We start from the raw sequence: 23,109 nt of genomic DNA, 5'->3' as shown, positions 1-23,109 counted from the left end.
ATTCATTCACACTGTGCTAATAATAATAATAATAATAATATAGAATTCATTTAACATTTTTCTTTTCCCTATGTGAATATTCGCATAATCATACTTTGAAAATATCTCTTTGCAGAGGAAAGCTTGTTTTGAAAAATGTTTAGTTTTAAAATAGGTTAATGATTGATCAGTCTTTAGTCACTTTGAAAATATCTCTTTGCAGAGGAAAGCTTGTTTTGAAAAATGTTTAGTTTTAAAATAGGTTAATGATTGATGAGTCTTTAGTCACTTTGAAAATATCTCTTTGCAGAGGAAAGCTTGTTTTGAAAAATGTTTAGTTTTAAAATAGGTTTAATGATTGATGAGTCATTAGTCAGAATATTGGTTTGTTGGCATGACTCGGCCTTTTTTTAAACTAAATGTTGTCTTCATCATCTTTTTAAGTTCACCTTTTGGCATGCATACTTTGATTAGTTTCAAGGTGTATTTATTTATTTTTTAGATCTTTCTTTTGTCAATATTAATGGTGTGTTTTTAATTTGTCATCTGATTCTTATTTGACCATCTCTTTCATGGATAAACTTGGACAATACAATAGTTTTAATTCATTCAAATTCTTCTATATGTTTTTCTATTAAGCATCTACCACAATACAGTCCTCTTCTACTACAAATACGGAGTGTCCCCTGCTTTTCCTCATTAGTACAGTATAACTCTTCAAATGTAAAAAAAAAAACCTATAGCATCTTACTTTTGCAGTCAGTGTTACATCCCTGGCATATACTGTTAATGATTCACTAGCTCTCTTCCAGCACCTCCTTGGTTTCACCATTCTAAGTACCACTGGATATAATTGCAATGTAATCTCAATTCTGTTTTCTTTATTTGACATTTGAGAGAAAAAAGGGTAGTTCTTAGAGCCTGTGAGGTCTTCCTGGAATGGAAGGTGGGGTATTTCAGTAGTGAGGCTGCTGTTATTGTTGTGCAGAAAAATGAAATCACCTGTTAGTTTGGTAACAGATAAAAATCTCTGGAGAGAGAGAGAGAGAGAGAGACAGACGTAGTCCAAATGTAGGAACTAGAAAGCTGCTTGTTTGCAAGATGTTTTAAAGCAGAGTCAACTGGTATTTAATTTTATCAATGCTTTTCAGGGTTGATAGATTAAAATACCAGTTGAGCACTGGAGTTAATGTGATCAACCAACCCCTACCCCAAAATTGCCGACCTTGTGCCAAAATTGGAAAGAATTATCATTATTATTACTAATCTGAGAAAAGCGGTGAGCTGATAGAATCATCAGCATGCCGGGCAAAATGCTTTGTGACATTTTGTCTGTCTTTACATCCTGAGTTCAAATTCTGTTGAGGTCAGATTTGCCTTTCATCCTTTTGGGGTCGATAAAATAAGTACCAATTGTGCACTGGGGTTGATGTAATTGATAACCCCCTTGCCCTGAACTTGCTGGGGTTTGTGTCAGAATTTGAAACTGTTATTATCAATTTGAGAATCATTAACTTGTTCTTCTAATTAATCTCTTTTTAATTCTGCAATCTGCTATATCAAGTAGACCATATCAGATAACACACTCAGTTGTCCTACTATTTACATATACCAAACAGATGACATCAAATTATAGCTTAAAGCTTCTAAATGAAGACTCTCTCTAGATTATAGGCCTAGCTATTCTAACTTTGGTTTTTTATCACCAAGTTTTTGTAATTTTTGATGAAGAAATTTGGTTCGGGCTTTAGGAATTTATGTGGTGTGTCCAGATTTTAGTGTTGAAGGTGATCAATTAGTTTGCCTGGTGCACATCATCTGGCCTTGATAAACACACACACACAAATTTTTTGTATGGGTGTATTGATGTTTAATTGTATAAATTTTTGGGATTAAATCTGATTGTATTATATTAAGCCATGGGTCAGATTTCAAATTTTGCTGAGGTCGGCTTTGCTTTTTATCCCTTCAGGGTCAATAAAGTAAATACCAGTCAAAACATTAGGAGTCAGCATAATCAACTGGCCCTTTTTCCCTCCAAATTTCAGACCTTGAACCTTTAGTAGAAAGAATTATTAAGTCATAGTGGATGGTACATTGATAAATTACTGGATAAAATAGTTGCAGTATTTACTGATGTCTCTCTATGTTCTGAGTTCAAATTCCATTGAGGCTGATTACATTTACATACAACTTAAGTAAATGTTTTCTAAATAATCTTGCTATAAGGTGATGCACAAGCACTCAGCTCTGGATGCACTGCATCTTATAGCAGAAACGACTGTTGATTACATAATTTCTCTTCCTTTGTTATTTATTCAATTTCATATTATGCTCTGTTCTCAACTAATGCTTTATTTTGAAGTATATGTATATTGAGTTCTATATACATATACTTCAAAATTGCTATGCCTAAGTGAAATCTTTATATAGCCTCTTTCTTCTGGCCATTTCATTATGTTGGACCATTAATCCCTTTGCATTTTCTTCTTTCTCTGTATTTTTTCATTCTCTCTCTGTTTTTTCTTGTCAATCCTTTCTGTCAAAGAGAATAGGCTTGAAACGTCAAAGACTTTTCCATTCTTCCTAAGCAACAAACTAATACACCTGCTTGTTGTTCCTTCACCTGTCTTTGTCTTTTGTTTTCCGTAAATTTGAATTATATATATATCTCGTCTGGCACCTGTGTCGGTGGCACATAAAATCACCCACTACACTCTCGGAGTGGTTGGCGTTAGGAAGGGCATCCAGCTGTAGAAACACTGCCAGATCTGACTGGCCTGGTGCAGCCTTCGGGCTCCCCAGACCCCAGTTGAACCGTCCAACCCATGCTAGCATGGAAAACGGACGCTAAATGAATGATGATGATATTGAGCAATAAGAAAATGGAGGGGATCAATAGGTGGTATTCATCAACTTTTAGACATTATATTATGTCAATTTATTTATTTATTTACTAAAATGATAATTACAATATACATACATGTATAACATATTATGCTTTACATATATAATATATAAAATATATAAAGATACCAGTAATTATTAAGATATATAACATACAGGAATAGATATAATGAGTGTGTATGTGTATAGTTGGGTGCATATTAGTTTTGATATGTCTGTGATGATTGTAAACAAAGCCACACTGCTTATATAAACAGTGTTGTTTGTTTGCAGTTTTCTGTGAAAGCCTGTCTAGACTGTACATTGTTCAGTAGACTGGGGGTTTATTATATTGCTTGGAAACAGGTGAGATTTGGTACCAAGAAGAGCATCTGACTGCAGAAAATTCTGCTTCAATGAAATATAAACTAACCCATGCAAGCATGGAAAAGTAGATGTTAAAATGATTATGGTAGTAATGATGACGATGAGAAATTCTCTCTACTTTTGTCTTCTGAATTCACAAATATCTATTCTAAACTGACTTCCTGTTTAAAGGTGTTTTACCAAATTACCTACATTCCATATCATTAGTTTCAACATTCCATCTATTTCATCATCTCTTTTCACTATATTTGACATCTGGAATGTCTCCAAGTTTCTAAAGAATTACTTAGAATACCTAGTTGGTAATATTTCTTGGAAAATGCTTAATCAGCCAACCAGCCACCTAACCAACCAGTCAGCCAGCCCATATACTTACTTACCTTGGTAGCCTCCTCCATTACTTTCCCCCGCTCCATGAATTAACAGTGTTTGAACTTGCTGTTAAGTAAACTCACCATATGTTATTGGAAGTAGGTAATTTTGTTTATTTCAGGAAAAGATTGTTTTTCCTCTTAAAATGTAGTCTACAGTAGGTTTCAAAGGTATCTGGGCAGCCTCAAAGGTATCTGGGCAGCCTCAAAGGTATCTGGGCAGCCAATGAAAAGAACAGTAGCAATAAATAGTTCTTTGGGGGTGTGTGTTAATTAACCATTCTGGAACCAGACATTCCTACAACTTGTTATCTTGGAATGAGGTTCACCATTAGTTCACTGGTTTGGGTATTTGCTTAGAGTTTTACAAGATGTTGATTGAGAAGAGCTAAAAATAAATCTGTTGAAGATCTAAATGTGTCTTTGAATGGGTGTTATCACAGAGAATCTCTTATTTCAGCACAAACACCCCTGCTTTGTAACCTTCACCTCTATTTCCGTTTTTTTGATATCCTTGCCTTTATATCTTTCTATGACTTTTCTTTCCTCTTTTTATTTTTTGCTTTTTCTTATATAAGTCTGAGAATATAGTGTGAAGAACTCTCTTTTGGGTTCCAATAACATTGATATTAGAGATAACCTTTCTGTTCCCCATTTTTGATGTAATGAAATGGCTAAAAGAGACATTCACTTTCATGACCTGAATGATATATTTTGAGAACAGTTTGTTGCTTTCTTCAAAATAGTTTTCTAAAAATACTCTGGGGGTTAACTAAATCTAGAAACATTTTGGTTTTGTTTCTCATTGAATTTTGTTATATATTTTTTGATTACATTGGTAATTCAAATGTTTTGAAGAATATTTTTACATATTTCTTCCATTGTTATTTCTTACAGGTGTTATGCAAGTACAAATAATTGAAGATAACGATACTCATGTGACCTTAGTAGGTATTCCACCCAAATCCCTGACTCAGAAGCACTCACCTGTTCATCATCGTTCTTCGACTTTACCGTGCTCGCCTGTAGTACCATCTGATCCCGAGACAGAATCCAAACAAAGCCTCATCCGACAGCAACAACAAAAACAGTCAGAAAGAAATGGTTCTTTCAGGTAAGTGTCCATTGATTTCATTTTTATAGTGAAACAGTTAAAGATTTATTGATCTATGCTACTGTTATCAAGTTTAAAATTTGACCTTTCTCTAGAATTGTTTCCCCTACCACTGCCCTGTTACTACAAGGGAAAAAACTCATGCAGTAACATGATGCACCTACAGTGTGCTAAAGGCTAATTAGCTCATATATATTTTATTTGAGGGGTGACTCATGACTTTACATGGCTGTAGTGTTTTATAATATCACAGTCATCCATGAAAACATGCTTAACCATAGGGAAGTATTACCTTGCTTGGAAACAAGTAGGGATTGGTGACAAGAAAGACATCTGGCTGTAATAAATCTGCCTCAACAAATTCCATCAGACCCATGCAAACATAAAAAAACAGATGTTAAAACAATTGTTTGAAGCTTAGAAAATTATTTAAAAATTCAAAAAATTTATCCTGGTGCATTTTAATTTTGTGTTTGTCATAGATTTACTGGAAAGATGTGGTGAGGGGTAGCTTAACGAGAATATTGCTACTTTTGATAGTGTATCTCTCTTTTTCTCTCTTTTACTTGTTTCAGTCACTTGACTGCAGCCATACTGGAGCACCGCCTTTAATCGAGCAACTCAACCCCGGGACTTATTCTTTTGTAAGCCCAGTACTTATTCTATCGGTCTCTTTTGCCGAACTGCTAAGTAACGGGGACATAAACACACCAGCATCGGTTGTCAAGCAATGGTAGGGGGACAAACACAGATACACAAACACACACACGCATATATATATATATATATATATATATACATACATACATATATACGATGGGCTTCTTTGAGTTTCCGTCTACCAAATCCACTCACAAGGCTTTGGTCGACCCGAGGCTATAGTAGAAGACACTTGCCCAAGGTGCCATGCAGTGGGACTGAACCTGGAACCATGTGGTTGGTAAACAAGCTACTTACCACACAGCCACTCCTGCACCTGTATCATTAATTAAACAATATATAGTTTATTCACAGCACGGCTTTAATCAGAAGAACTGAAATAAATGTAAATATGAATATCAGAAGATATTAGCTTTGAGGGGAATAAGAATACAAGCATATTCAACTTTGATAATCCATCTCACAGCCCATTGTAGTCAACATAAAATATACCAGAAATCCTTTTGTTACCATGTTCCTATTGAAATACTGTGCTCTTTGTTTCAAGGAATTATGGAAATGATGAAGAATACAGTAAAATAGCTTTGTCATTATAAACTGGAGTTTGGAACAAATTAAAATAGCATTTTGTGTAAGGTTTTAATTTAGGTCACTTTCAAACAAGAAGTTTGTATTATAAAACCTGGAGTGGCCTCAGGCAAATTTATTTCATAAAGATTAACCCCTGTAACTCAGAATGAAGTAGTTATAGTAAATTTCAGTTATATCGAGAACAACTGTATCTTTTCTTTGTCAGCCAAATTCTTGCAAAATAGTAATAAAGTGGGCTTTATAAATAGCCAGCATACTCAGGGTGTATAGTTGGATGAGTTAGTAGGGTACTTGACTACCAGTTAAAGGGCTGATAGTCCATAGCTGGTAGTCTAGCTTGTTTCAGTTTCTATCTACCAAATCCACTCACAAGGCTTTTTGTTAGCCTGGGGCTATAGTAGAAGATGCTTGCCTAAGGTGTTGCACAGTGGAGCTGAACCCCAAACTATGTAGTTGAGAAGTGAACAACTTGACCATACAGCTATGCTGGTACCTTATCTATACAGTAATATCTGCATTAAAAGCAAAGTCTCTTTTAGCTGCAGCTCAAAGAGAGATGTCCTTAGCCTAGCTGATATTTACTCCCGCTCTCCTCTCTCGAGCACCTATAATCTTCAGTGTTATTCCTCCACCCTCAATACACCACAGCTATTATCCCATGCATTCACTGTTTCTTCTCCAGCTCTTCTACTGTTCATACAACAGTTTCTGTTCCTTCCATGAGCTAATCTACTACGAACCACTCCTATCCAGGCACGCTTGACATCCCTTGTTCTCTTCTCATCTTCTCTATTGTGTCTCATTCCTGAAATCCTTTACTCTGTTACTTGTTTCAGTCATTTGACTGTGGCCATGCTGGAGCACCGCCTTTAGTCGAGCAAATCGTCTCCAGGACTTATTCTTTGTAAGCCCAGTACTTATTCTATCGGTCTCTTTTGCCGAACCGCTAAGTGATGGGGACGTAAACACACCAGCATCAGTTGTCAAGCGATGTTGGGGGGACAAACACAGACATACAAACATATACACACACACACACACATATCTGATGGGCTTCTTTCAGTTTCCGTCTATCAAATCCACTCACAAGGCTTTGGTCGGCCCGAGGCTATAGTAGAAGACACTTGCCCAAGGTGCCACGCAGTGAGACTGAACCCGGAACCATGTGGTTGTTAAGCAAGCTACTTATCACACAGCCACTCCTACGCCTATAAAGCTATACTAAATATTTTCTGGGGCCTTTCTCCTACCCATGAAATTCTCTGCCTATTTGTATTTTCCTACGGGTGCCACTACCCATACAAGATGAATCTAGTCTTTTAAATACATCCAGTATCTTAAAATAAGCTTTTTATTCCTCCACCTTATCGTCATCACCAACATCACCACTATCATCACCACGACCACCACGACCACTACCACCACTATACTCCTACCACTACTATAAAAAGATAAATAGAGTACAAAAAAAACAACAAAATAAAACATTGCTACCTTAATTTCATTTGGTACTAGTCTTATCCATTGTACTTTATAATATAAACTCATCAAAGTACAAGGCCTATTTAAATGGAATTCTTTCTAGGAATGCAGTAACCTGATTTACTTTATTGAAACCTTTGGAATTCTGCCTGAAAGCTTTTTTTCCTTGATAATTTCATAGTTCTACAGAAATATTCATTTTCATTAATTTCAAAGATAATTAAGAATTTAGTAAAATAAGATTGTCATTAATAATCCGATGTGAAGGTGGCAAGCTGGCAGAATTGTTAGCATGCTGGGCAAAATGCTTAGCAACATTTTGTCCATATTTACGATCTGAGTTCAAATGCTACTGAGGTTGACTTTGTCTTTCAGCCTTCTGAGGTCAGTACCAGTTGTGCACTGGGGTCAATTTCATTGACTTACTCCCTCCCCGAAATTGCTGGCCTTGTGCCAAAATTTGAAACTGTTATTAATCTGATGTTTGGAGTAGAAATAAACATGGAACTTTGTTGAAAGTTTTTCTAATTTAGATCACTTTAAAACAGGGAATTGGTATCAGCGGACCAAGGGTGGTATCAAAAAGGGTTAAGTACTTGGTCAAAGGGTAGCAAGAATTACAGATTGTGTAACTTAAATGTATTTTGGTATTTAGTCAAATATATATAATGTATTTAGGTATTTATGTATGTATATATAATTTTGTATTTTGGTATTTAGTCACATATATATAATGTATTTAGGTATTTATGTATGTATATATAATTTTCCTAATCTTTTATCTTCAGCATTCATCTGTTGCGAAGCTCCAGTTTAGATATGGCTGCACGACGGAATTCTTCCCGGGCGGATAAGAAGATAGTACATACCGATGATGATGATGATGATGATGATGAGGATGAGCACGATGAAGATGACGAAGAGGAAGAAGAAGATGTATTTGATGTTCATCGACAGGACAACTTCCATCCTTCATGGAGTATACGGTGTCCGAAAATGCAGTTGTCAAAATTATTGAAATCTGGACACTCAGACTGTTACAGTATCCTTTTGTTCTGTTATATATCTTATCTATTATGTACATCACTTTTATTCTGTGTTGTCTTTTATTTCCATAGAGGCAATGACAGGCCTCACAGAGGCAATGACACCTGGCCTCACAGAGGCAATGACACCTGGCCTCACAGAGGCAATGACACCTGGCCTCACAGAGGCAATGACACCTGGCCTCACAGAGGCAATGACACCTGGCCTCACAGAGGCAATGACACCTGGTCTTACAGAGGCAATGACACCTGGCCTCACAGAGGCAATGACACCTGGCCTCGCAGAGGCAATGACACCTGGCCTCACAGAGGCAATGACAAAAGACTGAGACCTTTGGCGGTATGCTGTGACTGAGAAGACCCGGCAAATAAAGTGAGTCCACAGCTGTAACCTACACCAGTGTTGCATAACCAGCCCACTCAAAAGTACCTTGGATTATAGTGTGACATGCCCTGCTTGAGGAGACCTATTGAGTTAAGTACATCAACATCAAAATTAAATCAAATGGAAATTGTAGTTGTGACCCCCGTGCTGGTAGCACGTAAAAAGCACTATCAGAATGTGGCCAATGCCAGTAGCACTTTGATTGGCTTCTGTGCCTGTAGCATGTAAAAAGCATCATCTGATTGTGGTCGATGCCAGCTCCTCTGGCCTCTGTGCCAGTGGCACGTAAAAAGCACCCACTACACTCTCGGAGTGGTTGGCTTTAGGAAGGGCATCTTGCTGTAGAAACACTGCTAGATCAGATTGGGGTCTGGTGCAGTCTCCTGGCTTCCTAGACCCCAGACGAACCGTCCAACCCATGCCAGCATGGAAAACGGACGTTAAACGATGATGATGGTCGATGTTCCACCCTTCTAATAATGGTTTCATTAACACATCTCTATATACATATATATAATAAATTACATTTAACAGCAGAACTCGAAGTAGATAAAGCTGTAAACAATACCATGTAGAATATTGAGTTAAAAAATTGATGGGATGGAGAAAAGTTGAAGGCTAGCCATGGGACTCAAGCCCACGTCTTTTTTTCCACCCAGGGGATTTTTTTTAACCCAGTTTTCTACAGACTATTATTTATGCCTCTGAGTTAAAAAAAAGGGCCAGTCTTGCTACATGTTGTGTCATGTTGACCCTGCTGGAGAATTACTGCAAAGGTGCATATGTCTGTATCATATTAAGTAAACTCAGTTAACGAGGTAGTAGTATTCAGTGGATTGAAAGAAAATGAGGCAGCTGTTTTATGATCTTTTGATCTGCTAGAAACAGCAGCCATATCTCCAAATGAAACTGTAATATCTTATTAAAAAGCTGAAGGACATATTGAATAATGTAGTCTTGGTTATACAAATTGACAGGATGGTCATAGTTGGAACACTGTTGATGATCAGGACTAACATGTGGTGCTAAACAGCAACAACTGACATAATGTCCAAGATTTTTTGTGATAAGTAATAAAATTATAGAATTGAATATTTATCTACTTTGCAGTAAATTGAATGTTTTTATCCATAAAGACTCTCTGTTAGTCGTTTACCAAAAGATTATGACCTTTTGAACATTTCAACAATTCCTCTAGTTTGTAGCGGCACAAGCAGTCAGCGCCATATTGGATGAGATCTTATGGCAGCCATTGCCATCTCCAAGACTGGAGTGAGACCTCACCTGCATCCATTTGCCATGTGCGAGATCACAACGAGGCTCATGATGGCAAACTGTATATAAGGGCAAAATAGATTCACTCTTTTCTCTCCGCTTCTTTGCTGCAGTGCTTGCTGAGCACACTTCACTGGCTGGGCCTGTTGCATGTTGTACCTCCAGAGGCAATGTGTCCACACTAATGGAGATACAACACCATACACACAGCTCGAGATGGTTGCTGAGAGCAATGCACTTCACCTGTTCTGTGAAACTTGTAAATAAACCGGTTGTAAATTGCATTTGTACTTAAAGACTTCTTTCTTCGCCCGCCGGAGCCTAAACTACATGAAGAACAAGATATAATGGGAGAAGGCGATATTCACTCGGTATCGTAAACCTTGCCTTCCATTATAAGTTTGTATAAGAATTGGCTTTATATGCTCCATAAAGATTACACAATGTGTTCCTTAACCATATCTCTACAGAATTTATATTGTTGGAGAATGTTGCTGCCAAGTTCCATTATCCTTGTGTTCTTGATCTTAAGATGGGTCCACGACAACATGGAGATGATCAGTCTGAAGAGAAGAAACAGAAAAAGATTTTACGGTGTAAAGAAAGTACATCAAGTTCTCTTGGCGTCAGAGTCTGTGGAATGAAGGTGAGATTACTTATATTCTGTTTTTTTTTACTATTTCCCATTTTCCATTCTTTAACTTAATACTTACTTAGTTCTTGGACATCCAAGTATGCCTTATTTACATTGCAGTAGATTTAATGCATAAATCTAACATAGGTGCAAGCCTGATTGTGCAGTAAGAAGCTTGTTTCCCGACCACATGGTTTCGGGTTCAGTCCCACTGTGTGGCACACTTGGGCAAGTGTCTTCTACTATAGCTCTGGGCTGATCAAAGCCTTGTGAGTGTATTTGGTGGATGGAAACTGAAGGAAGCCTGTCATATATGTGTTTGTAGTAATGTTTCCAGCTGTTTATCATTTGTGGTGTACAGCTTTAGATGATCCATATATAAGAGGTGGCTGATTGTTTTGCCATAACAGTTGTATCCACATCCAGTTCTGTTTAGCATGTGAGATAAGGGTTACAGTGCCAAGCAGAAAAGGAGTGGAGAGAGTGTGTCTCCCTGGAATATTCCTCTTCTAATGGAGTTGGCTTTGGTTTTATGAGTCCATCTTTTGCCTAGATCTGTAGCACTGTCTGCCATTTATTCATGAAATGTTTTATATATTTTATGATTATTGGTGCTACCTTGTTCATGGCTAGTGTTTATTATTATTATTATTATTATAGTTATTATTATTATTATTATAGTTATTATTATTATTATTATAGTTATTATTATTATTATATTATATTATTATTATTATAGTTATTATTATTATTATTATTATTATTATTATTATTATTATTATTATTATTATTATTATTATATTATTATAGTTATTATTATTATTATTATCATCATTATTATTATTTCCCTTTCCTTGTTATAAACCAGTATAAATATTGTTCTGGTTTTGCTAATCAAAACTTTTTTCCTTCTTTTCTGTTTCTTCAGGTTTACCATGTAGATAAAGGGCAGTATGTGTACCAAGACAAGTATGATGGCCGTTCTTTGAATGTTGAAGGTTTCAAAGAGACTCTGTACAAGTTCTTACACAACGGTGTTGAGGCACGTCTTGATTTAATTGAACCTATTATTTGGCGGCTAAAGCAGCTGTATAAAATGGTTGAAAAGCGAGATACATTCCGATTTTATACCAGCTCGTTACTGGTCATGTATGATGGCTTAACAGAAACACCAAGCAGTCGTCATCATCATCACCATCATCATCACCATCATCATCACACTTCTCTACTGGATAACAGTTCGCCAGAAGAACACAGTTATGGAATGAAACATGTGTGGCATGACCACTATCCTGAAGTGGAAGTACGCATGATTGATTTTGCACATTCCACTCACCGTGGGTTCCGTGAAGACAAGATCACTCACCGAGGCCCCGACCAAGGATATTTATTTGGACTTAGTAATCTCATTCTTTCTTTTAAGGAAGTTCTCGATCGTTATTCCCCCAGTTGCCAACAATGCCACAGCTGATATGAACTGGGTAGAGCATGCAAGAAAAAGAAAATGTAAACCAAGAAGCTATGCCAGAAAGGATCTTCATTGTTAACTCTTTAAATAGAACAGAAGATAAACTATACTGTTGCATTAAAGAACTCTTAGAGATCAGTATGTGAAGAATCTTCTAGAATGTAAAAAAAAATTGAAATAACAGAATGGAAAAAAAATGGCCCTGAACGAATAAACCAATACATGTAGCACTTACATTCACATGGTGAACTGCAGGGTTAATGATAACAATAATTGAAGGTTAGCAAATCTAAGAATTCTTTACCATATCAGTGATCTAAAGACGAATGGATGTTGCATTCTGGGACTGATATGAGTAAAAGAAAAAAGAAAACAAACCCCAAAATGGCATAGTCCAGTAGCTTCATACAATGGAATACACACCTTAGCTGCCAATATTTGCAGTGATTTCTTGCCATTTTAGCACCAAGTTACTTTTCTTTCTAGGTGTCCCTGTGTGCCGACCCTGAAAAGTAGCAATTGCTAAGATTAGTACCTGGATCAAATTAAGTTGACCTCACGGGTTATTATTATTATCATTATTATTATCATTATTATTATTATTATTTTAATTTTATTTTATTTCTATTTTATGAACTTCAGTTAATAACATGTCTTTTTTTTTTTTGTAATGTGATAAAAAAAGAATTAAAAAAATAGTGAAAGGATCAAAATTCTTAGACTGAGAGCAATGTTGAATTATGAACACTGCAAAGAATATATTGATCCAAATCTTGCAACTTATCTGTATCAGAAGAGATTTGCAAAACAAGACAATAATAATAATAATAATAAAAAAAAAATGAATGTAAAAAAAAAAAAGAGTTGAAATACAAGGGAAATATTTTCATGGGATTGAAATGAAACAATGAACTTGACTGGAACAATTCTTCCTCATGAAACTACTAACATGTTTTAGTTTCTTTGACAGTTTTTTTTTTTTCGAAATAGTCCACAAACTAGTTCGACTTGTTGGTAATTTGTCCAAACGTTATTTGTCTCTCTTTCTCCCTTTCCTCTCCAGACTAAACGAACATTTTAAGACACAGACAGGTATTTCCTGAACGAGAACAATGGCAATAACGAAGAGCGTCTAGGTGACAACATATCTAAAAAGATGACGATGATAACAATAATCTACTTATTGTCTTGGGGGAGATGAAAACTGTCGAAAATAAACAGAAATATTGGTGAATGTTCAAATCAACATTTTTAAAGGGTCGAATTTGCTGAATCAAGGATTTGGGTTTTTTTTTTTAAAAAAAAAGAATTAAATTTTTTTTTTTCGGGAGGTAATTAATTGGTTTCAGTTTCTATATTTTTAAATTCCTTTAAAATATTCCACAATCTTAACCCTATCACAAGAAATGCTTGTTTCTGTGAAACATCAGACAAATATGTAATACTACAAACTAGGATGTGGCTTTGGTGGCCACGAACTCCTGTATTTTAGTTTTGTCTGTTTGAGTAGGTTTGTAGTCTTCATGTTTTGTGTTTGTACATGGGACATATATGAACTTATTTACTTATTGAACTCTGTGTCAGCAGAACAAATATAAAATACAGAATTAGTCTTGTTAGAATTATACCTCTGCCAAAGTCTATCTCCTTTGTATTTATATTAATGCTGTTATGGATCAGGAATTTCTTATGCATATAAGACTTTCCTCTATGTGGTTGCTTGACCTGCTAGAAATAGCAATGAATCTCTCTCAAATTACACTCTGCTGTATTAAAGAATGAACATCACATGGACAGTGTTGTCCAAGGTATATATATATATTTATACACACAGAAAGATGGAATAGTCATGGCTGGAAAGCCTTTGATAATAGGTCTGCTCGTTCAAAACAGTCCCCAAGATATACAGCAACTACCACTTTCAAGAGAACACATATATATATATTCATGTGGTGGAAATTTGATCCTCTCCGAGCTGCATGTAATAAGTTGAAGGATCGCATATATGTCTCCGTGTGAGAGAATATATGACAAAAAGAAAAGCAAAACAAATACAAACACACAGATAAAGTAATGGCGAGGTGTTAGTAGTAGTACTACTACAGTTAGTCCTCTGTATCATTAGTTAGTTCATCATGTGAGTATGTGTACCATTAGTTAGTTCAGTATCGGTCTTGCTCCCAGTAATTGTGTGCCAGCTTGCAAGCAGAACAAATTATAAAACTATGGCCAATTGCTGTGGGGTTTTCTCCCCTTTCTTCCATTTAGAACAAACTTACTTTGTACAGGGCCCTCTTAATGATTTTATTAGTTGTCGTTTCACCTACAGGAGTGCCATTGACTCATCTCTCTTCAAGGGCAAATAACTATGTTAATAAGTAAAAGAGGGGAGGTCTGTGGCACCGATACATTCAACAATCTTCAAGTATCCATATAAAGAAAAATAAAGCAACTGAAAAGAAAATTCAAACTGAAGCGTGAAATGACTTTTCACAAAAAAAAAAGAGATAAAAAAAGCAAAGCCAAAAAGGAAACACCCATATATGAAAAAAAAAAAAAAAATTATAAAGAAAAGTTAAATGACATATAAAAGTAATGTTTTCCTTTTTAAACTGTGAAAATTCACACTGCTGATCTCTGACCTCTGCACAAAATTCTCTTCATTTAGTTTGTGAAGTTATAACTCTTTCTCTCTTTTTTTTTCATATTCCTTGTCAGCACACTCTGTCTCTGGTCAAGCGATTTTAAATTCTCACTATGGCAGGCACCACAATCAGAATGACCAAAATTCATAGTTGGGACGAGATAAAATTATATATATATATATATAAATATATATATATATGTGTGTGTGTGTATTATATATATGTATATATATATATATATATATATATATACACACACACACACATACACACACACATGAAGGAACAAAGCATAAAATATAAGAGAATATAACTGGAAAAAGAAATGGTTTGCTGTTCAAAGGACGCACAGACATATTAAAGAATGAAAAGAATCATGATCTGGACCACTGCCATTTGTCAACTTACCAAATGTACATAGGAACTTCCCCCACCCCCCCGTCTCATTTTTGCTACCTCTTTTGTTTCCAGACCTCACCTCTTTAACTCTTATTTCTCTTGCCTCCTCCTCCTTCTCTCTCTCTCGCTCTCTCTTTCACCTTACTACAAACATTATTTTTAATTAGTGTGAGGCTAATTATGTTTCAGGACCCTCCTCCCCACACAAATAGGGTCCTATCACATGTTTTTAAAATGTTTTTTTTTTTACTTATTGAATGCTCATTTATTTCTTAAAACTTACAAAAATATTAATCTGTTGTTTTCTTGTTTTCATTTCGAAAAAATTTAAATATTGCGTCTTGTGTTCTGTTGTTTGTCTAAATTTATTTTAAAGTGAAATAATTGTTTGGTATTTTTTACCCATTATATAAACATGTATATATCTACATATATATATATATACATATATATATATATATATGCATACATACGTATATACGCACACATACAAGCATACCTCAACTTATGTTGGTTATTGGTTCCAAGACATGCGACTTAACTCACAAAGAAAAACAAAAATGACATGACATTAAAATCATTTTAAAATATTTATTAGCATATTTCTTTTTTAATAAATAGTTTGTACATATTATTTTCACATGTATTTTATTTGATCTTCAATTTCAGTATTGGTGTTTTACAAAAAAATGTTTCTGCTTTTAAATATGTCCACTGAGACTGATGTAAAATCAGATGAATTAACTGAAATTGAGTTTAATTTCTTAAAAAGAAAGATGTAAAGCCCAAAAAGATATAACCTGAAACAATATAGATTGAGGTATGCCTGTATGTATATATTTATAGAGTAGTAACTTTTGGATGGAAATTCATAAATCCTTTAATGCATCGTTACATAGGTTTCCACAAACCTCACGTTTTAGTTGCTGTATTTTTCCCATCCATATTACAAATAGGATTTGCAATATCCATGGATTTTCATAGCCATCTCATAAAATTACTCTGGAAGATAGGAATAATAAGCAGTAGCCTGAATAAATAGCATAGGAGCCTTTTATGTATGCACTCAAAAACGTTTCACATAAACAAATTTCAAGGATATATTTATATATATATATATATAAATAGTTGTGTAGTATATTCCTGGTTATGGCGTATAACAGGTCAGAAAGTTACTATTTGTTTAGGGTCTACGCATGTACTTGGCAATATAGATGACTCGTCAGACATACTTGCCAGAAATATATATGCATATTTATGCGTCTATATATATGTGTGTGTAGATGATAATGCAAATAAACTGTTTGGGTTATATATATATATATATATATATAAATAGAGCGCCGATCTTTATCCTGCAGACTTGATCGTTGTTAAAGATTTTGGAGTGTAAGTTCAAATCATTTGAGCACTACTGGTTTCTATACTGAGCATCTCTCAACTGTTGACTCTCTATATGTATATATATATATATATATATATATATATATATATATATATATATATATGACAAGAACTTATCTATAGCACAGTGTGTATTACAAAACTTAAGTCACTTCTAAAATAGTTAAATTCATTTTCAGTCTTTCACAGAATCTTCAGACACGTGAATATACTGCATTTCTCTTGGCATGTGTCATGATGGTGGTGTTACCAGTTGAAATGAGAGAGTTGAAACGTGGAGAGGTAGATAATAGATTCTTTAATGAAATTGAAAATAATGGCCTAGTAGCGAGTGTTTTATTTTAGCAAATAATTCATTAATTCTTTGATCAGGAATTGCTTTTGACATTCTCCTATCCAAGGATCACAGATAAGGGTAAATCCGAATTGAAGCAACATTATACATATGTGTTCAAAGGGAGATAATCCTTCTTTAATGGTAATTGTTGTTACCTCCCTTACTGCGATAGTGCACTAATTACAGAATAAAAATTATATAAATTATGATAAATAGGATAAAAGTGACCCAGTTCGAATTAGATACATTTATGTATCTAGTATAGTCTTGCGCAAGTACATTCCTACTCACGCCAACAGCTGAGGATGCACACTCAGATATTTTATTCTTTGTTACTCTTGTTTGTGTAGGCTTCTTCACAAGACGAATGACGTAGAGTATAAGACATGTTCCACACCGTTTTTCCATACTGAGTCGATCCCAAAGTTGGTACCATATAAATGACACTGTCGTTCGTTCGATAATGTCATTGATTCCAGTGAAGGTATTTCCGCTTGGCTGCTTGGATATCAAAGTTATGTACAAGATTATGCTGTGGGTATTTGCTGGATTAAATTATGTTGCTGCCTGTTCTATTATAGTGATATTAATAGGAAAATTGGTGACCCCGACATGGCATGAAAAATCACCAATGTCTCAAAGGATTGCGTGTCGTGGAGTTTAGCTACATCCAACAAACACTGAAGTTTTTCCTAAAATCCAGGGTTTTTTATAACTGCTCAACTTGACTTTAAAGAATCGAAATTACAAATACAAATATTCTTTAAGTAACTCTTAGAATTCTTATACGAGCAGTTATATTAACCAATGGAAAAACGACAATAATATTTCTTCGGTAATACGACATTACGTCATATTGCCAGCTACCACAAATTGGCGCCCTATTTTAAAATGGCTACTTGCTACACCGCCAAATATTTCGTCCGGCGTGCTAACGTTTCTGCCAGCTCGCCGCCTTAATAATAATAATAATAATAATAATAATATTAATAATTATGTACATTGTTGTGTACCCAACACTACATTTTGGTAGTGGACTTGAAGTGTTGTGCTACTTCGTGAAATCTCACATTGGGGGCTTAGCAATAACAATTTCGCTAAGTTGGATCCACCACACAAATATTTCGTGATGTCCTTCACTTCCATGTTAGTCATCTTGTGGAAGATCTTCCAATTTCTTTACATTTTTTAAAGATACTTCATGCTAGTATCTCAAAACCACTTCATTCAGCCATTTAATATATAACTAAGGGAAGTAACTCGGTGAACCTATTATAAACAGCCTTCAACGTCCATTGCCGAGAGCTTCGACAAAAGTCAAGTGACACAATAAAAGGCTTTGGCGAAATCGGGATTGATAACATTTACTCATGAGCAGCCAACTTTGATTTCAGGCGGTGTCTTCAAGAAATTCAATGAGTCGGCAATTGCAGCTGAAATTAGGGATAAATTGAGGTTGTGTGGATTGAATAAGGTTACGAGAGTTTTAGAAGTTCCAGAGTGTCACTCTCTCTGATACAGGACTCCACTAATTTGGCAATACACCTTATGAGACTAACTCAATGGTAATTGACAGATAATGTGCTGTTAATTTTCTTTTTTGAACTATGGAATAACACTGGCAATTTTCCCATTGTTTTGGGGTAAAATGGATACCCAAAGGCAAAATTGAAAAAGTAGTCAAAATGGGGCATAGAAAGAGCTCGCCGCGTTTGAAGCAGAAAAGCAACACTATCAAGAACAAAGAAGAAATTTCAAATTCAATAAAATCTCCTCGATATGTGGAACTACTGAAACCCAGTTATTAATGACTGTAGCCCCTCAAAAAGGCATTTCTCCTCTAGGTGATACATATCCAATAAAACCGGCCAATATCACCAAAATATATAATACTGCCCCCACATTCCGAGTATAAATCTATATATATAAAGGTGAAGTTGTCTGTGTGTGGCAGGTTTGGTAGCCTTCAACTAACACTATCTCCTCCGAGACCCTGCAGCGCAAGTTGACCAAAATTGAGAGTTTGATAGAAGAAGGTTTGCTCTTCATTCCGTAGAAGATACAATTCAAATCGGACCATGTTAAGACCTAAAATTATTTACATAAAAAAGGGTTTTAAAAATCCCTATTTATTACGATTTTTTTACTGCTGTGTCGCCATTTTTCGGTGTATTTCAACCAGAAAAATGTTCACTTAAAGAGAATAACAAGCTACATAATGCAAAATTTTTACTTTTCAAAAATTCCAATTCTAAAGGGTCGAAACAAACCCGAGCAACGCCGGGCGATATTGCTAGTAATTATATATAAACCATAATATAAACCACGACCAATAAAAAAGAAGCTCCAGCTACATGAATATATCGCAATACCCACTCAGAATTAATATTTCGTATAATATGAAGGTATTTGTGCATGCTTGAGATGTTATCACAGTAGCACTGAAGATGGTACATCTGGTTCTCCAACAGTAGAAATATCAGCACATCACTCGGCAATAAGTTATGCATACTCTTTGGGATCATCAGTAATCTGACATATGCGGGGATTGTGTATGTGTGTGTGACTCGTGCGTAAATACGTGCGTAAATATGTGCTACTCAAACCGCTTGGCAAACGGTGTTGGTCTTTTTACATCCCCGTCACATATGAAATAAGTACTAGATTTTCACCTCCGCCTCCAAGAAAAAACAAACAAAAAACGATCGGGTTAGATTTGTTCGACTAAATCCTTCAAGGTGGTGCCTCAGAGTCAATAGTAGGAGTAAAGATCACATTAACTTAATGAGCAACATTTTATTGAATTCAGCAAGAATGGAAAGCAAATGTGAATATATTAAGGACTACTTTCATCTCAACGAAGAATAAGAAAGTCGACTGAAATGTTCATAAAGATGACTAAGATACCTTTATGGAATGAGACCAAATGAGGTTTATTTTTTCAGCATAGTCCTCCTTGTGGTTCACACACTTCTTCTGTCGGTTTTGCGGTGCTTAGATTCCATTGGTGACGAGGTTTTCAACCTGTTGGTAAAAAAAGTCATCAACTGCCGATGTGACGTCATCATCACTACAATACCCATTCTCAGTCAAGTGTTTTTTGTATGTTGGAAAACAGATGATAATAAGATGGGGCCACATTAGGAGAATAGGGAGGGTGCTGACCATTCACCTTATTCTCTTGATTCAGAGCCACAATCATGCACTGCAGCCATTGAAACAAAGAACTTACGTGCTAGAGCATTGTATTAATGAAGCAAGAATATTTCCTTTTCTACTCTAGGCACAAGGTTCGAAATTTTGGGGGAGGGGCCCAGTTGATTAGATCGACCCCAGTATGCAACTGGTACTTCATTTATCGACCTCGAAAGGATGAAAGGCAAAGTCGACCTCGGCGAAATTTGAACTCAGAACGTAGCGGCAGACGAAATACTGCTAAGCATTTTTCCCGGCGTGCTAACGTTTCTGCCAGCTCGCCGAATCTTTCATCAGTTTTCCTGGGCATTTGGTCTTGATAGCCTTTTGTAACTGCCTCAGTATGTTGGCATACTACTCTCTGTTGATGATGTGACCTTTTAAAGTTAGTCAATATACACAACGCCTTTTGCATCCTTCAAAACTGAGGCCATCACCTTCCCTGTAGATGAAACAACTATGGCCATCTTTGGAGCAGAAGAGGAGGAGAGTTTCCACTGCATTGTCTCTTTATCTCGGGCTCAAAGTGATGAACCAAACAATCATCCTAGTTTAGCGTTCAAGGAAACCAACTGGATCTGATTCAGACAATGTCAGATTTTCCCGTGATGTGATCAGCCTGGTGCACTTTTGATTAGGTGCCAGAAGGCGCAGCACCCACCGAACAGAGACCTTTATCATGCCAAGTTCATTGTGCAGAATATTCGCAACTCTCTCACAGGATATAGCATTGGCTATTTGGTGTATGGTCTATCGCTCATCATCCGTTAGCAAGTAGTGAACACGATCAATATTCTCCTCATCCAAACCATGAGTCATCTTCTGTGATTTTCCGTTCCTCTCCTAAATTCAGCTGCCCCCTTCTGCACTGTTGATGAAGCTGGAGTGTCATCTCCTAATCTAGCAACCATGTCAACACGAATGTCCTTTAATAATAATATAATAATAATGAAATTATTGTATACAGTGCTCAAGTGCACCACAACTTGTCAGAAAGTGCATATAAAGTACATGCAGTAATGTAGAAATGTCTGGAAAGCGAACAATGTATGAGTCAGATACATGCTTGTGTGTGTATGGAGGGGAGAAAATCAAGTGGAAGTTGTACTTCATAACACCACAATGCGACCTTTTGTGCATTTTCAAGCTAAATCTCTGCTATTTACTTTTGAAGTCTTCTTTGAACAGTTAGATGTCCATTTACCCGGAAAGAAATAATTAATTATTAATAAAAAGAGTTGAAATTAATAAATGCAAGATTTCACAGCCACATTGACTATCTCGGATAATCCATTAATGTTACAAATTGTTAGTACTCCATTGTCGGTAACAGCTACACAAGCAATGCTGCTGCTAACTTTTAGCTGTCAACATGCGCAGGAACTCTCCATTGTTAGCAAATTTCCTCTTTTTGCGAAATAAGCGTGCATCGATGCTAACACGTCCATGTTAAAAAAATCCGACTTTTTCTTAAAAAATCGTTTTCTTTAGTAGTTGCAAAACGTGAGAGGGCGCACAAGCATACACTTTAGAGAGTACAATGTACATAAATATTCAAGTAATTCTCTATATGTAAAGATCGGTGGATAACAAAATCACTAGAGAATCACGCGGAACGTTTTAAGTGGCACAGAGTTACCTCCCTTCACACTCCAAACGATTTATACGTAGTTTGTTGTTATTTAACATTTTTGTTTTTACTCATCTAACGACTGATAAAAGAGAATGAGTTATACACGGATTCTTATTTAATTAACACTCGATTACATAAAATATTGCCAACTTATGCCATTGTAGCCAACGAATAAATCTAACCTTTGAATTAATGCTTAAGTTACCCGTCTGTGACGGCTTCACTCACAATATAAGGGACACAACTCAAAACTTAGTAAAACTTACCTCCCCTGCAATACATGGTTGGATATTTGCAAATATTTTGTTGAACGTTTTCTCATGTTTCAACACCCCACCAACGTCAAAATCATGTGTGTGTGTGTGTGTGTGTGTGTGTTTATGTCTACATTTGTCCCCTTCAAGGTGGTGTCCAGCATGGCTGCAGTTATATGACTGAAAGAAGTAAAAAGAGTAAAAGAGTTAAGAAATAAAAGATGTATATGTACGTATGCACGTGTGTATGTATGTGTGTATGTATGTATGTATGTATGTATGTATGTATGTATGTATGTATGTATGTATGTATGTATGTATGCATGCATGCACGTATGTATGTATGTATGTATGTATGTATGTATGTATGTATGTATGTATGCATGCATGCATGCACGTATGTATGTATGTATGTATGTATGTATGTATGTATGTATGTATGTATGCACGCATGCACGCACGCACGCACGTACGTACGTACGTATGTATGTATGTATGTGTGTATGTATGTATGTATGTATGTATGTATGTATGTATGTATGTATGTATGTATGTGTATGCATGCAAGTACGTATGTATGTATGTATGTAAGTGTATATGTATATATATATATATATATATATATATATATATATATATATAACGTGAGTAAATATTCAAGCAAATACTCTTAAGGAAATTACTATTATTATTACTATCCGTGGCAAATCCAAATAATTGGTAACAACAACAATAATAACATTAGTGGCAGCAAGCGATATTAGCATTAAACAGCTATACAATAAAATCATGATTATACTAGAGGGCACAAGAAACACTAGCTTGCTAGAAAGTGAAAGTAAAAATTCATAACCACCAATCTCACTGAAAATATGTAACGGACCAACACGAATCGGACAAACGAGCGGAATTTAACATACTATCTCAGCTAAAAAGCTGTAGAATGAGGTAACAGATATACCTG

The 23,109-nt window shown here is 35.6% G+C and overlaps 1 protein-coding gene across 2 annotated transcripts in view; it reads left to right on the top strand.

Annotated features, from left to right (window-relative positions):
- Window positions 1–15,616, top strand: part of LOC115218245 (inositol hexakisphosphate kinase 1) — a 122,052-nt gene extending 106,436 nt beyond the window's left edge. For both annotated transcript variants that reach the window (XM_029787980.2, XM_029787981.2), the window contains exons 3-6: window positions 4,521–4,737; window positions 8,259–8,512; window positions 10,647–10,822; window positions 11,739–15,616. In XM_029787980.2, coding sequence (XP_029643840.1) covers window positions 4,521–4,737; window positions 8,259–8,512; window positions 10,647–10,822; window positions 11,739–12,281 — 1,190 coding nt within the window. In that variant the 3' untranslated portion in view covers window positions 12,282–15,616. The remainder of the gene's footprint in view (window positions 1–4,520; window positions 4,738–8,258; window positions 8,513–10,646; window positions 10,823–11,738) is intronic.
- The last annotated feature ends 7,493 nt before the right edge of the window (window positions 15,617–23,109 follow it).

The sequence above is a fragment of the Octopus sinensis genome, linkage group LG13 (genome assembly GCF_006345805.1).
Source record: "Octopus sinensis linkage group LG13, ASM634580v1, whole genome shotgun sequence".
Lineage (NCBI taxonomy): Eukaryota > Metazoa > Mollusca > Cephalopoda > Octopoda > Octopodidae > Octopus > Octopus sinensis.
The sequence above is the reverse complement of the archived record's forward strand: the minus strand, read 5'-3'. Positions and strand labels throughout refer to the sequence as shown.